A 14,889-nucleotide genomic window follows, 5' to 3' on the forward strand; every position below is an offset into this window, starting at 1 on the left:
AAGTCGTCTCATTACACTCACCCGAAGTTACGCTAAAAATAATGGCAATCCCAAAATATTTTCACTTTTTGTAGTCATGAATGCCAAGTACAGCCTTAATATCCCCGTCATGGTTGAGGTTCGCGACACTGAACTTTGAGTCATGCAGAATTTGGGTTTGATAGTCTATGGTCCCATTTGAAGAAATATGAGCAGAAATGTATGACAAAACCCAACTGTCGCCATTCGTGGTGTAAGCAAATGTGCAAATCTGTCAACGAAGCACATCTCAGTATTAATGCCGTAAACCAGATAATGCCGAGCGTAATGCTGGCTAGGTCGTGCGGGTTTCGGTCGTCCACTCCGAGACTAGTCTCGTGATTCTGAATGGCGATGCGATCAGGCAAAATACATACAGAGCAAGCCAGGGCAGGCTCAGCACACGTGGCACGAACACGCATAGACAATTTGGTCAGATGGGCACATTCTAACACGCACACACACACACGTGCTATTATACCAATGTCGGACGTGGTGAATGTCAAGATGAATGGAGGGTACGAATGAGCAAAATAACTGGAGATCAAAGACAATTGGAGATCAAAGACATATGAACAGGGTAATCAGATGAATGGGGGATAAGCGTAATACCAAGTTACTTTCAACAGTAATTTGATGTTGCACATATGTAAGACTTGGTCTTTGAGTACGCAAGAAAAAAAGTGATCACTTCCTGTAAACACGCCAGAAACTTCACAGCGCTACACAAGCTTTCATCGACAGCAGACATATAGATCCCTTTGGGAGCCAAATTACCACTTAGCTAAAGGGTGATACGTGAGCTGGCAATCTACTCATGAACATGAGGGATGTACACAGCTGAAAAAATCCCAGCTTGCTGTACTCTTGTTCCCAGTTTCTCAAATATCTACCTGATTATCAGCTGAACTATTCAGGTGGAAAGTGAAGGAATACTTCACTAATCAATGAGTCCTGCCTATTGAAATCACTGGTATGTTCGACTGATGGATACAAAAAGTCGGAGAATGAAAAAGTACGAAAACTTTTGAGCCATGTTTGAATGCAACTAAATTTGGCACACTCCAGATGCACACAAACTGCCTGAAAAACCGGTTTGCTGAAATGTATCGATCATAGCGTTCTGACTTCGGAAATACTTGAGATAAAACAAACACAGACGATTCCACTCCATCTAGCATCGCACTGTTTTTGTCAGTGCTGTACCCAACCAAAGACCATGTGGTGTTCTCAGTCTGACATTCTTTTCTGTTCACATTGTGCCGATTTGTGCCAAGCCTGTAGATGATCACATAGTGGCAACGGACAGTGTGGAGCAATTACACCGATCGGATTTAGACCCTTTGACACGTTTCCACAAACGTTTTTAAACAGCTACAGTTAATCAATTTTCGAATTACGTGCAGCAAATCATTGTTCTCAGCCGCCCCTTCTCATCAGTGTCGCGACGCCTGTTGGTTTTTTGTCGTAATTCAGCTTAAATGAGCTGACTTACAACCGGGTGATGAGCAGTTTCATTTGAAAAACGTTGTATAGACGACTTATCTATCAGTCCTGAACTCGACAGCACAATAGTGGAGGCTCAGTAGTCTTCCATTTGTGCTCTGCGCTCAGCTTCACTAGGGAACAGAAAGGAAACATTAGTTTGTAGTTTCTCGTATTTGTATTGAGAAACAGACATAAAGCGATACGAACAAAATACCTACGTGATCGGCAGGCAAACTTCCGCAGTCCCATGAAGAAGCAGAATTATTTTTACCACCGACAACCCTGATACAAAACCAAACACAATGCAGTCCATCTAGAAAAGACGGTCACCAGTCTCCGCTCCCTACACTCCCTACTTTAAGTGAACGTTTCCAGACAGAGTTTGATAGTCTAACATTAGTCCGGGGGACGGTTTGTGAGTGTCTATTACTCCAGTGGTATTGATTCACCTAGAGGAACTCATTGAATTACAGAAGGTAGACGCAAAATAAAAAATAAATAATCGTTCAACTGTAACACCATTTTGGTGCCTGGCTGCCATGCTACCCAAAGGTAGCATGAGGACTGGGGTACTGTTGGGTTGCCCAAGCCTAGACAGAGGAGGTCGAGAGGCAGAGGTTTGATTCGAACCACGGACCTTCAGGTCAACATATTCGCGCTTTAACCACTCGAACCACCTCGCAACTCAGCGACTATCCAAGAAAATTTTAGAAAACCAGGGGAACAGGGACGTGGTCACTGGATCGGCCGTTCACTTCATCAACTCCCAAACGAACCGATTATGGTAGCTGAGAGGTGTTTGTCACGTCTGATATTACTTTGCTAAATAACAGTTCAGTCATCTGACAGACTCTTGTGTCACTAAGAGAGGGAAATCAAGGTTTTGAGAATCTCGAGAACTGCAATTCCTTGCATGCCAACCTGGTTCTCAGGGGCGTTCAACCTTAAACCCAGCTGAAACTCTCGTTTATAATGTTCTCCTTCAACTGAATGTACTCTACCCGGCGGCCTACTGTTTCAGCTGATATGGTATTCAAGGTATTGCAATACTTTGCATGGGCGTAACGCACTCCTCGTAGATTTGCTGAAAACACTTCGACAATGGAGGACCGGTTTTCTCCCTCGCGTGGTCCATCAGATAGACGCAGCTGTTTATGTTTTACTTGAATCCAAATTGTAAGACATTTAACGCGTAAATTCATTTGCATGCCGAGTTGATTTACATGTCAGACACCCTAATCTCGGTTAGATCGCTCGTTTGTAATGTTCTTTCTCTGTGTTTGTAAATTTTTGCGCTAGGAATTACGGTTTTGAATAACTACCTGCATTTTTCCCTTGTTTTAGTTCCAAATGTTAGGCATTCTCAGGGGCGTTCTTAAACCCAGCTGAAACTCTCGTTTATAATGTTCTCCTTCAACTGAATGTACTCTACCCGGCGGCCTACTGTTTCAGCTGATATGGTATTCAAGGTATTGCAATACTTTGCATGGGCGTAACGCACTCCTCGTAGATTTGCTGAAAACACTTCGACAATGGAAGACTGGTTTTCTCCCTCGCGTGGTCCATCAGATAGACGCAGCTGTTTATGTTTTACTTGAATCCAAATTGTAAGACATTTAACGCGTAAATTCATTTGCATGCCGAGTTGATTTACATGTCAGACACCCTAATCTCGGTTAGATCGCTCGTTTGTAATGTTCTTTCTCTGTGTTTGTAAATTTTTGCGCTAGGAATTACGGTTTTGAATAACTACCTGCATTTTTCCCTTGTTTTAGTTCCAAATGTTAGGCATTCTGTACCCCTCACCGCATTCTCTATACCTTCAGTGACCCAACAGAACATTATTTTGAAAAACGTTTCCATGTTCTCAACTTTCGAGAAGTACTTACCTGTGCAAGCAGTCCAACATCCACAAATATGTTTTCAAAAAAAGAGCAGTGGAGTATTCAAGCAATTTCAGACCTCATATCACAAGACTGTCTTAAGGTTACTCATGGTCTCATTTAATCTGTTAGCGCGAGCTCAGCATTTTCGCGTATACCATTATGTTTGGCTTGGTCCATTGCTTTAAGTGGTCCACCGAACGCATAACACACCATCCCAGGAAGATAGACAACTCCAATATATAATCGCTCCAAGGTTATACTCATACAACCAATATTCGTCACTTTGGCTTTCAACTCTTATGGCAGTCAAATTAAATTGTTTCCATAATGCCATAGGCCAGGTGTTCGGAAAGGGTGAGTCAATTTATCTTCACTTTATCCGTCAGAGGACTGGATAAACACCATCGTCTCGGATACCAATCAATTTCGTGAATAACTTTTGACGGTTGTCCCGAAGTAGTTTAAAATAATCAATACTGAAATGCTCACATAACACGTGAAACTTGGTTTGAACCAGTGCTGACCTTATCGGTCGGTCATGTGACTGCAGGCGATAGCCCAAATCTCATATCCGAATAGCGACCGATCGTTGCGGAGAGCAGGTCGGTCATGTGACTGCAGGCGATAGCCGAAATCTCATCCGAATAGCGTTGCGGAGAGTATGAGCCTTTTGAAATTCAGTGAAAATTTTCTTGAGAAAGCTTACACAACACAGTATACTGGATCCAGTATTTTGTTTGTGGTTCAATCAACAAGTGAGAATGCTCAATTCTACAGTTTGTGTTAAGCCATTCACACAGCGAACGAGTTCAACCTTCCAAATTTCTACTATTCACTTTTTCAAAACAGGCACGTGTGGAAATAGCTCAGATGTGCATTGTACACTGCTACTAAAGCACGTCATGTCGAGATGTGAGACTTGCACGACAGGTTAGAATAAATCAATATAACCACTTTCATTACCACCATAAAAATACGGCCCGAACAGATTCTACACCAGCGCTCAGTCATCATTCCTGCACCATGGTTTCCTTTAGATACCAACATGAATCCTCTGCCGAAATCGACGCATAAATTTTTAATTCAAAATCATATGCACACCGGTGGTCAACGGCCGGCGTGAAACTTTTGCAAAATGTTATAGTCTGCACCTACGAAAATACTTACGTTGACCTAATAGGCCATGAACCTGAAGAGCCTAGGAATACTTCTGATAAAAATACGTAAGCAGGTCCAGCCATCGGTTCAGTCGAACTGGGCAAGCCCGCATATACCATTTCGGTGCACAGCAAGTGGACGTGTCTTATTTTGGCTTATTTGCATATCTCTGGTTCTGGTTGCAAATCTGAACAACAGCATAAACTGAGTTTCTAAAAGCAACCATTTCGCGCACACAACTCGTGGTGGGGGTGTTGTCCCACAGACAAATCGGTGGGCACTAACAAAATTGGCGCAGCTAGTGGAAATCTTCTTCAGTGGACGTCACCGAGATCTTAACACAAAAGCAAACCGATACCAAAGCGGAGTAGAGAACCTGACTAAACGGCTACCTTCGGAGCTATATTTCGGCAGCAACAAACTTTAATCTCCTTACTAGAATACCTATGCTAACTGTCATTTGGTGCCATCTGGTGTCATCTGGTTCCTTGTGAAGGCATTGGTATTCGTGTACGAACCCTGGGAATCAACAGACAAAGACATGGATTAAACGGCAATCTTGAATGGAGGCCCTTGTGTATTGCATCTGATTTCCCAAGTTGCATCCCTCATAAGACTAGCATGAAACCCGAATGAAAATAAAAACAAGCACACTATATATTAACCGACTAAATGCTGATCGATGTGTGCAACCTTCACGGACCAATGAAATTGCGGTTGCTCCTTGAGTGAACAATCAGCGCACTCGGACAGCAGACAGCCAACCGACGAATCAGCTGAGTGTGCAACGAACCAAGCGAGTACGAGTCACAAGTCGTGCGTTGCTGTGTGGATCACACGTTTCGTTTATAAACAGCTCCATTGTTATTGCCGACCACCATTTATAACAACCCACACTGAACAGCACAAAATGAGCTACACCCCGTCACAGTTGGAAAGGTTGATTCTTAAATTTCTTGAATTGGATACTAATCGCGACGAAGTTGTGGATCGGCGGGAACTCAAACATGCATGGTTAAATGATGGAATAACAGAAGATGAAGTTTCGGTGAGTCTCCGTCTGTTTCACTCGTGTTCCCCATAAACTAGGATGATTCAGATTGTATCGAAATACCAGCTGTGCTCAAAAATGGACTAGAAAAAAGACCATTGTGTAACTGTTTCGCAGAGAGAATGGTGGTTTTAGTGAACTATTACTCATCACACTTTTGAAGAGTTCCCATCCAGCTGTATAGGTAGCATACTGCGCTAAAAATAGCCACTGGCCTTTTATGGAACCCTAATTCGATCTAAATTTGTTCGAACACTATGTTCAATTTCAAAGCATTTGCATTTCCTTATTTGGTAGGCTGCTATCGAGACTCCTCACTTTTGTCGTTTCTCTAATCTGCAGCATTGGCTGGACAAATATGACTTGAATGGCGATGGAAATATCACTCTGGACGAATTTTGCCATGCACTCGGCTTGAAATGCGAAGAAATGTAAGTACTCACGAGCATTCCACGGTGGAGCATTTTGTATGTGTTAGTGCTTTGATAACTGCACCGTATATTTGTTGCACACTAGGTAGTCTTCCTACCATTTGCAAGAAAGGCTAAAATGTCTGTTCAAATATCTTGTTGAAGGAAAAACCTCGGGTCAACAAATTTACTTCTTACAAACACAATCGGACCGCACTGTGACGCTGTTAATATTGGTACATCATCATCACATGGATAAATAATTCGAACCGCTTGAAAGTAGGAACCGCTATTGTAGAACCAGTTTCTCCAGAGGCTTGAGAAGCCATAGAGAAAAAACCGTACGAAGGAATCGTTTCAGGTGGGAATAACAATGCACGAACCGCTTGAAAGTAGGAACCGCTATTTTCGAACCAGTTTCTCCAGAGGCTTGAGAAGTCATAGAGAAAAACCGCACGAAGGAATCGTGTCAGGTGGGAATAACAATGTAGTAATAAAACAAAATCACAGAGGCACTAAATGAGGCCGATCAGACCGAAGTGCTTTGGTCATAAGCAGTATTCGCAATTATCTTGAAACTAAGAGGCTTGTTCCAAAGCAAAACCACTGCACGTGAAGGCTTCTCGGTCGTTCTTAGGTGCATTTTCCTACGTAAGTGAAAAAGCCACGGGAAATACCACGTAAACACGAGCTCCATCGTTTCTCCAAATGTAATTTGTTGGTACCATCATTGCATTTAATCTCGCCCCGACCCAGAAGGTTACCTGATTTATTTGCATTACCAATCATGAAGGCGTGCTGAAAGCGGCCATGGATTCAAATGTGTCCCTCCATCAATCCTGATGGTATCTAGTTCACGTGGGGGGTCACACTGATACCCAGGTCTGCATGTTACGTATTCGAAGACAAATTATTGCAACGGAAGCCAGTATATTTACTTCGCCCATGTTGAATGCAATTGGTGACTTGATTGTGGTATCAGGAAGGATCAAAGTAAAAAATTTAGTCTGTTATCATAATGTGCAATCCTCTAACAGATCTATAGGATACCTGTCACGCTCGTGCGTACGGTTAAAGTGAATTAATCGGAGTGCATGTTCAAGTAGGCTGTGGGACACAGGAATGTTAGACCTACTGGCTCCAGTCACAATGAATGTCGCGGGCTCACTGTGGATTAAGGTGCGTGCCCGAGACGAGGTGAAATATAGATATGGCCGAATTTAGATACTGACTCGAGGGCGGCGATCGGCCTGAAGAGTATTTGTGATGTTGAGATGTAGGAAGATGGGATCTAAGCTTGGTTCATTTCAGCTTTCCAACCCTTGACCCTTAATGGATGCACGTCGGCATGGTACTCCAAATAATCTATATGCAGCCTCTTTATGTTTATCGTGTTCAGACGTTTTGTGAAGTTGACATTCAATTCTGAAGCCATGCTAGAAGGCAACCTAATTAATTGACTGTGCTAGGGTGCTTTGTGTAGCATTTTTTCAGGTGGCATCACCATGATCCGAAAAACGAGTAAAAAGTTGGCGTTCTATTGATAGACACCAAAACTGGTAACCCAACAAATGAAACAGAATAGTATCGAGGACTATTTTAGATCTTACTTGCCAAGGGAATTTGTGAGAACAATAATTCAGTGAACCAAGGCTGCCAAAATGGGTCTATGATGAGTTGTTATACAGCATGATTGAATCTATTTGCTATCGCGGATGATTTTTATGCAGTCAAAGTTCACAGGTTTTGTTTCGTTTTCTCTCCTCAATTTAAGAGTCTCTTGGATAGTCAAACTTAGCCCGATATAGGAGTTCATATCATTAAATGCAATTTTACACTACACTATTTCCCTCCAAAATCTGTCTTCCTGAAGACAGCATGTGAAACTTGTTAACTTACTTTTGATTTACATTAAAAAAACTAACGTTTTAGACCTACCAAGTGTTCTCCTATTGAAAACAGCGAGCTTTAAGTGCAGAAAAGGGATAAAATCCAAACAATGTGCACTGATTTCATCGCTGGAAACCTTCCAGTGGATGGTTTTCCGGGGCAACATACTTCCTTACCGAAAAGGTGGAGTGTACTATATTGAAAATACAATGCATTCTGCATAGGCCGCTGGTGTAAAATCTAAATTTTGTATACTGAGTGAGTTATTGTAGCTGCATTTTTGGGAACTTTTTGGTGAGTAACAGGGTGATCCAACACTGGCTTGATAAATGGACCGTCCATGCTTCACGAAAAGGCTGCGTGGAAAGGTCATCGGGAAAGAAACTTCTCTTGTGTAAAGGTATAAAAAAGGTCACATGGACTGATCAGTTTAATTTCAACCAGGTTTCTTCTGGGAATTAACCAAGATGATTAAGAAACGTTACTCTTGTTCGGATGCGTAAATAATGGGCATAGTATTCATGAATGACTTCTCCAATTATATCTTGCTCAGCGGAAGTTTTCGAACCAAAAATTGCATCGATCAATCGAGCTCTAGAGTAGCTCTGGGTACACATCATGAAAACGTAATATGACAGCTCATGATATTCACCATTATTCCATTTCCAATGAACGAATCAGGAAGATTTTCGCTCAAAAGATGGCTAACCCCAGCAGCAGGATCTCCACCAAGCGATGGTCAATACTAACATAAGATAAGCTGAACATGCAAACGAGGTGGAACAGAAACCTCCTGTGAATGAGATGAGGAGCGAGGATCACTGCGCTGGGCACTTAAGATATCCTAATTTTCCACTCTTGACGATAGGTGATATTATTAAGTGCTACACTGTCTGCATCAGTTTTAAGTATTTAGCTGCTTATCAAGGAGCTAATCATGTTGCAATGTGAACATAGATGCCTTCTCTTCCTGTCATTAACAAAAAATGAATAATAAGAGATCGCTATAAAGTGATTAAAATCAACATCTAAGGTTTCAGAAGTTTGTGTTCAAGTTTGAGGGCCCGTTGCCCCCTGGATCCCCAAGATTTCCGGTTCAAAGAAAACCCTCAATGCATAGAGCATGTCACAAGCCGGGTCCAAAGTTCACGTGTTTTTACATCTTGTATGACTGAAGATGGATTAATCAGCTTGTTTTACGCAGAATTATGATGAAGTGATTACATCACTAAAAATCAAGAAGCGCTGCTCAACTTACAAACTAACACTAGTAAGTCTACACAATGAGCATCAGGGGTAACCTTTAACCGCTTTTTCCCAGAATTAAGCTTTTCTTTCAGTACCGGGCAATCGATTTCAGTATACCACCTGTGACGTATGGCTTTACGTGTCCAAACTGATCCGTAGCATGCTATGTGCTGAAAATGCTCTGAGTTGGACACCGTCTGTCTGGAAAGTCTTCTGAACCCACAACTCCACGACCTGTTATGTTCCACAAAAAACTTCGTGAGGTGGTACAACTTTTTCCGTGAAAAACGAAGATGGAAGGGACCCTCGAGTTAGCTTGACAAACAACGTGGTGTATTGTTGTTTGAGTCTAAATATGGACGAATATGAATGTAGAAAATGCTGCAACTAAGCCTTGGGTTCTAGTGAAAGCAACACTTGAGGATCGTGTCAGATGTAATTATTAGGACCTTGATTTTACATTGGAGTATAAATAGACTTAAAAACTGCAACAAAACGGATGAATTAGGCGACATTTGACGATTAAATACTGGTGACTGTGAGATGCCAGTTAGTGAAAGATACATAGGAGTACGTGACGCAGTGCGATGTATTTCTAAGTAGGTACAACGGAGAGGAATGGAGCGAAAATTCGCCCCGCTAAATAGGGCAACAACGTCACCAAAAGCAAAACTTTGTACAACGGAAGGAATGGAGCGAAAATTCGCCCCGCTAAATAGGGCAACAACGTCACCAAAAGCAAAACTTTCAATGGATTAACCGGAAACGGGAAAATGTCCGGGGCTCAAACTGTAGCATGAATAGCGTTCGACGTTACCACACATAACCCGAACGCGGCCTTGTCCATCAACCCGACGCCTGGACACTTTACACTTAAAGAACATCTGGTTATCTGACGTGACGTCTTCAAGGGGAAGGTAATGTGTAATCGCGTTGATAGGATGACACTTGTGTCCACTTAAAGTGAGCAATGTGAAGTTTGCGCAGTCATCTAAATTATTGGAGCCATCCTGACTACTAGTGAAAGACTATTCTTTAAACGAGACTTAATGAGGAATAAAAAAACAAGGGAGATGTGGCATGTTGAAGCGCAATTACTTTTATTGGAAATGGATGTCCATGAAGATATCACCCTTAATTTTAGCTAACGGGATATCTTTCGTTATTTAAGAAAATTGCGGTCCCTCTTGAAGGTTTTTTTCTTACGACCACCGTTCTACGTGTCACGCAATCGTTGCCGTCATCTTGTTTTTAAAATATATGATCTATTGAGTACGTATTTGTTATAAGCGGGTTGTAGTTCAGCACCAATCCCACTGGAAGTTCACAGAATCCTTTTGAAACGGTCCACTTTGTTATATGCACTCAAAAATCAACTCTTTCTTACAGGCGTATTGAACGCTATGAACGTCAACGGGAACGTGATGGGTTCGCCAAAGTTTTGAATCCCGACGTGTCGATCATCGCTAGTACAATGTCGTTGGACAAACAAGTGGACATTACAAATAAATTTGTTGAACTACTCAAGGAAACATCCGGGCGACCGGAGGATCTAAATGAGGTGGCGAAGAACCTAAAAGACTACCTAGATAAGCAGTATGGCCGGGTCTGGCAAACGGTGCTGGTGGCCGGATCGTACTGGATGAAGTTCTCACACGAGCCATTTATGTCACTTCAGTTCAAGTGCGGACCACACATTTGCCTCGTCTGGCGCACACCATGCATTGAAAGGGATTCATTTAACTGAGAATTTCTCAGAACACTACCCAAGGAAAGCATACCACCGAACTACCCAGCCAATATGTCAGCTTATGAATGTTTATAAATTGTTCGATAGATTCTGTTTCAAAATCATTCCAATCTGAATAAAAGAAGGCTTTTGCAAGTTCCGTTTTCTTTCCGTCATTTTCTCTCTCGGACACTTAGCGTGTGCCCTCGGATGTAAGAGTATGTTTCCCAGGCTGTTGACGAAGTGCTGTCAAGCCAGAAGACAAACTTGGCTAAAATATCAGAACTTACCTGTAGACCATAACACTCGCCTTGTTTGGTCACTGTACAAATTTGAGAAAGTTGTCTAACTGAACTTAAAATTTCCCAATGCTTTACAAAAATGTACTTCGGACCGAAAGCTTCCAAGATTTTTAACTGGCTGTGATGTTTCGTTCCCTTTACCCTCACATTACCCTTGAACCGGATCTGATCCGGATGATACATAACGGTGGAGGAAGCATACAAAAATGAAACTTCCTACGGGACTTGTGAGAGTTCTTTTCCCATAAGGGTTAAGAAATAGCTTTTTTGTTGTTTAAAGCAGTTTAACTTACACTGTGCAGTAAACTTCTGGCATTGTCACTCAACCTGGTCACATTATACTTCCTAAAAGGATGTCACTTAGAATTACATAAGCATAGGTTTCACGGAATCCATTGATTGTCACAGGTGAATCATGTCAATGAAACAGAGTTTAAAGGAGCTTGCTAGACGGCTGGTACGAAATGTCTAGGTGAAGTTGTGGGGCACCGCATATGATTGTCTCTTCTGTTCTTTGAAATTTACAGTCGCTCGTGAAGTGCGGACTTATCGGTCGTTATTCTTTATTTAGACTGTCGTTATAGACTCGCTCTGCTGTCCTCAACCAGAAACCATCTGCCCAACATTTGGCTTCCGTTTAACCAGATATTTGTTTTACCAAGACGAAATATGTGGTATCTGCAAGAAATGAAACACTTTTACAAGCTACACTTGCTACGCATTTGAATAAATCACAACTCCCGCAATGAAAGCAGTGGAAAAACAGCTAACTAATCTCATTTCAAACAGATTTGATTTTGCGGGAGACTCACCTGAAACCCAGCTGAATCTCTCGTTTGTGATGTTTCCAGGCAACTGAGTGTGCTGCACCAGGCCACCTCATGTTTCAGTCGCTACGATGTTTGAGATATCGCGATACAAGGCCAAATTTGTTTCCAACTGAGGGTACTTCGCAATTTGGTTTCAAGTAGAACATATGGTTGACAAAAATTCGGGGACTGCGCCTACCTGATGAGCCCGAAGAAGGGCGAAACCGGTTGTGGACTGTCAACGAATTTTCAGCAGCCTTATGAGTAGTGCAGCGGGAAGACACTTCAACACGAGCACATATGTATCAGGCTGGTTGGTTCACCAAACGGAGGAATAAAACCATCCCTGTTATACATACAGGTCTTTTAATATAGATGGCCTGGAAGCTTGCGTTGGACCACAGCATTCAGAAAGGATCGTTTGTAGCAATAGAAGATCAGGAGACTTCAAAATACAAATAAGTTCTCTTTTCAGTTAGAGTAATTAATGGCTTAAAGTTCTTATCTCCAGACGAACACGTGAAGATTGCATCTCAGATTAAATGTACGCTTAAAATCAAAGGAGTGGTGGCTGAATGGCAGCAACATGCTGCATTATGAATCTGGCCTCTTCTTATCTGATCCATGGGAATCGATTCTTTGGTCATCAACACACGAGAATATTTCAAACGGATTTTCTCCGCATTGAATTCTTGTTGGATATCTGGTAGGCGAGGCCTTGTGAGCACAATAAGCATCGTCATTCACCTTTGGCTAGGCACTGTTGCGGGATATAGTTAGCTGGGGTGTACTGCTTGATGACTAATCTGTTTGCAACTTTCCGGCTTGGTGGACAGAACGTCATATTTGCCTTCTTTTATGAACGGAATCCTAGACATTCACGGAGTCCAAGTACTAATATACTGTATTGGGTTGAGAACTCGCAAAATTCAAGTATTTCTAAATCAAGGTGACACCAATGTCATAGAAAAACTAGATAGTTAAGCAATTTTTCCACGGTGCGTTTTCAGGTGTTCGGATAGATCCTGAAGACTACAACGATCTTACTTTGGTAGGACTGCCCATTTCACATCACTTTCTTGGTTTTATTAATATAATTGTTCGAATGTCTTCAGTACCGAACTGCAGGCTGCTAGGAAGAATGTCAATCCAACCACGAATACAGCTTCTGCTCAATATATAGGGCGTTAACTTATCGCTATCCTGTGGTCCACACTCCCTAGGAAACACAATAATCACGCCGACATTCAGCAACATCAAAACGATGCAGAGTATTTTGCTTTCAGGTTTCGATAAAAAAAAACTTATACGCGGCGCATAAAGATGAATTTCGTGTGAGAACTTGTGACAGCAATGTGACTACGAGGTCACACAATGAAGGACATCTTTTCACGCGCAGGATATCATTTGAATTAGTCAATCATTTTCTATGGCTATCTTAGCATAGGAAAATCTATAGTACCTCCGATTGGTCGCTTGTTGAAGACGTGCATTCCTCTCCATATTGACACTTCAAATCTCTCAAACCTTTTTACCGAATCATTTTGTTTAATGGAATTCTAATTTGCAAACTAGTTCGGGTTTTTTTACTTTGGAATTTGAATAGCCGATAAGCCTTTCGGCAAGGCAACATGCTCAGAATACTTGGTACATTGCATTTGGATGAACAGCTATTACCTCCTTCGGTAGAAGGCTAATAAGTGACAGGATACACAATGTATATGACGCGAGTCTTCTGCGTCCACTTTGAAACTACTGAAGCTGGGTGGCCTACATGATAAGACTCTGAAATCATCCCTTACAACAGCCGACATCTTCGCGTTATGTAGATTTTTGTTTCCAGAATTAGTTAGGCAAGGTAAGAAGTGTGAGTACCAGGCTGCAGGTTGACTTTTGAGGAATCACGTGTCAATCACGTGGACATATGACGATGATTTTGGGCTGGACTACTGGACTACTGCATTGCGCAAATGAGTGAAAATGGTCGTAACAGGTTATCGTACGTTCCGGTCACTCTACAGGCTAGGTACTGCTCATGAGATTTCACTTGGATTTCACTTTTATTTGACACAATTTGTTGTTTGCAGTGGTTGCTTCAACGGCCAACCTACGTTTCTCGGACTCCCAATCTTGATATGAAATTAAAATGAGTCCATATGTTGATGCCAATTCACCTAATTATTGTTAACCATTGTTGGGAATAGCGCATTACAAAAAGGAGTGAACAAATCAACAGTTAATAAAATAAAGCTTTGTGTATTTCAGAGAGCCAAAACCGACTGAGAACATCTCTCGACGAAAACATAAACCTCCTATTCTCAATTCTATATTTTGCGTGGACCACAGTAATGCATTTATTCGTCCCTACTCTCTATTTGTTTGTTTCAGATATGACAGTATTGAGGAAATGAAAATATTTGTTGACTGTTCTTTCCCTTTTCGGACGCACCTAGAGCTAAGCAGTGCCTCAAAGGTATAAATTTTCGGGTTCTTCAGTGTAGTATTTCTCATCAAGAGGGAATCCTGTGCAGTTTATCGTCACATGCGCGTTCCGGAGCGTCCATTCACTGGGTTTGGTAGATTTAATGCGCAATTAAGCGCACACAGCTCAATGGTCTTGGCAATATTTTGGTCACACGATTGTGTGTTCTCGCCGGTGTTTAAATCGAAACTTGCATTGGCAAGTGCGTGTGTCAATGCGACAGGCAATCAGGTGTAATCGCACTCAACCACCAATCAGCCCCATAAGCCAGGTTGTGGTTTTTGTGTTCGCCTTTGCTAATCTTCCAACCACAGAGTCTATGATTTCAGCCCTTCCGACAGAGAAAACCACACTGAACTTAGATCTATCGATTATACCCGCATCAACGAGTGGCTTGTGCGTAAATTGAGTAGAAAAA

The 14,889-nt window shown here is 42.0% G+C and overlaps 1 protein-coding gene across 1 annotated transcript; it reads left to right on the forward strand.

The window, feature by feature from the left end:
* Positions 1–5,373: 5,373 nt before the first annotated feature.
* Positions 5,374–11,039, forward strand: T265_08986 (hypothetical protein; the record flags this gene model as incomplete). Its single annotated transcript, XM_009174936.1, has 3 exons — positions 5,374–5,598; positions 5,944–6,032; positions 10,539–11,039. 3 exons carry the CDS (start codon positions 5,461–5,463, stop codon positions 10,894–10,896), a joined length of 585 nt encoding a protein of 194 aa, XP_009173200.1.
* Between the last annotated feature and the right edge of the window lie 3,850 nt (positions 11,040–14,889).

Source organism: Opisthorchis viverrini (assembly GCF_000715545.1).
Source record: "Opisthorchis viverrini unplaced genomic scaffold opera_v5_250, whole genome shotgun sequence".
NCBI lineage: Eukaryota > Metazoa > Platyhelminthes > Trematoda > Opisthorchiida > Opisthorchiidae > Opisthorchis > Opisthorchis viverrini.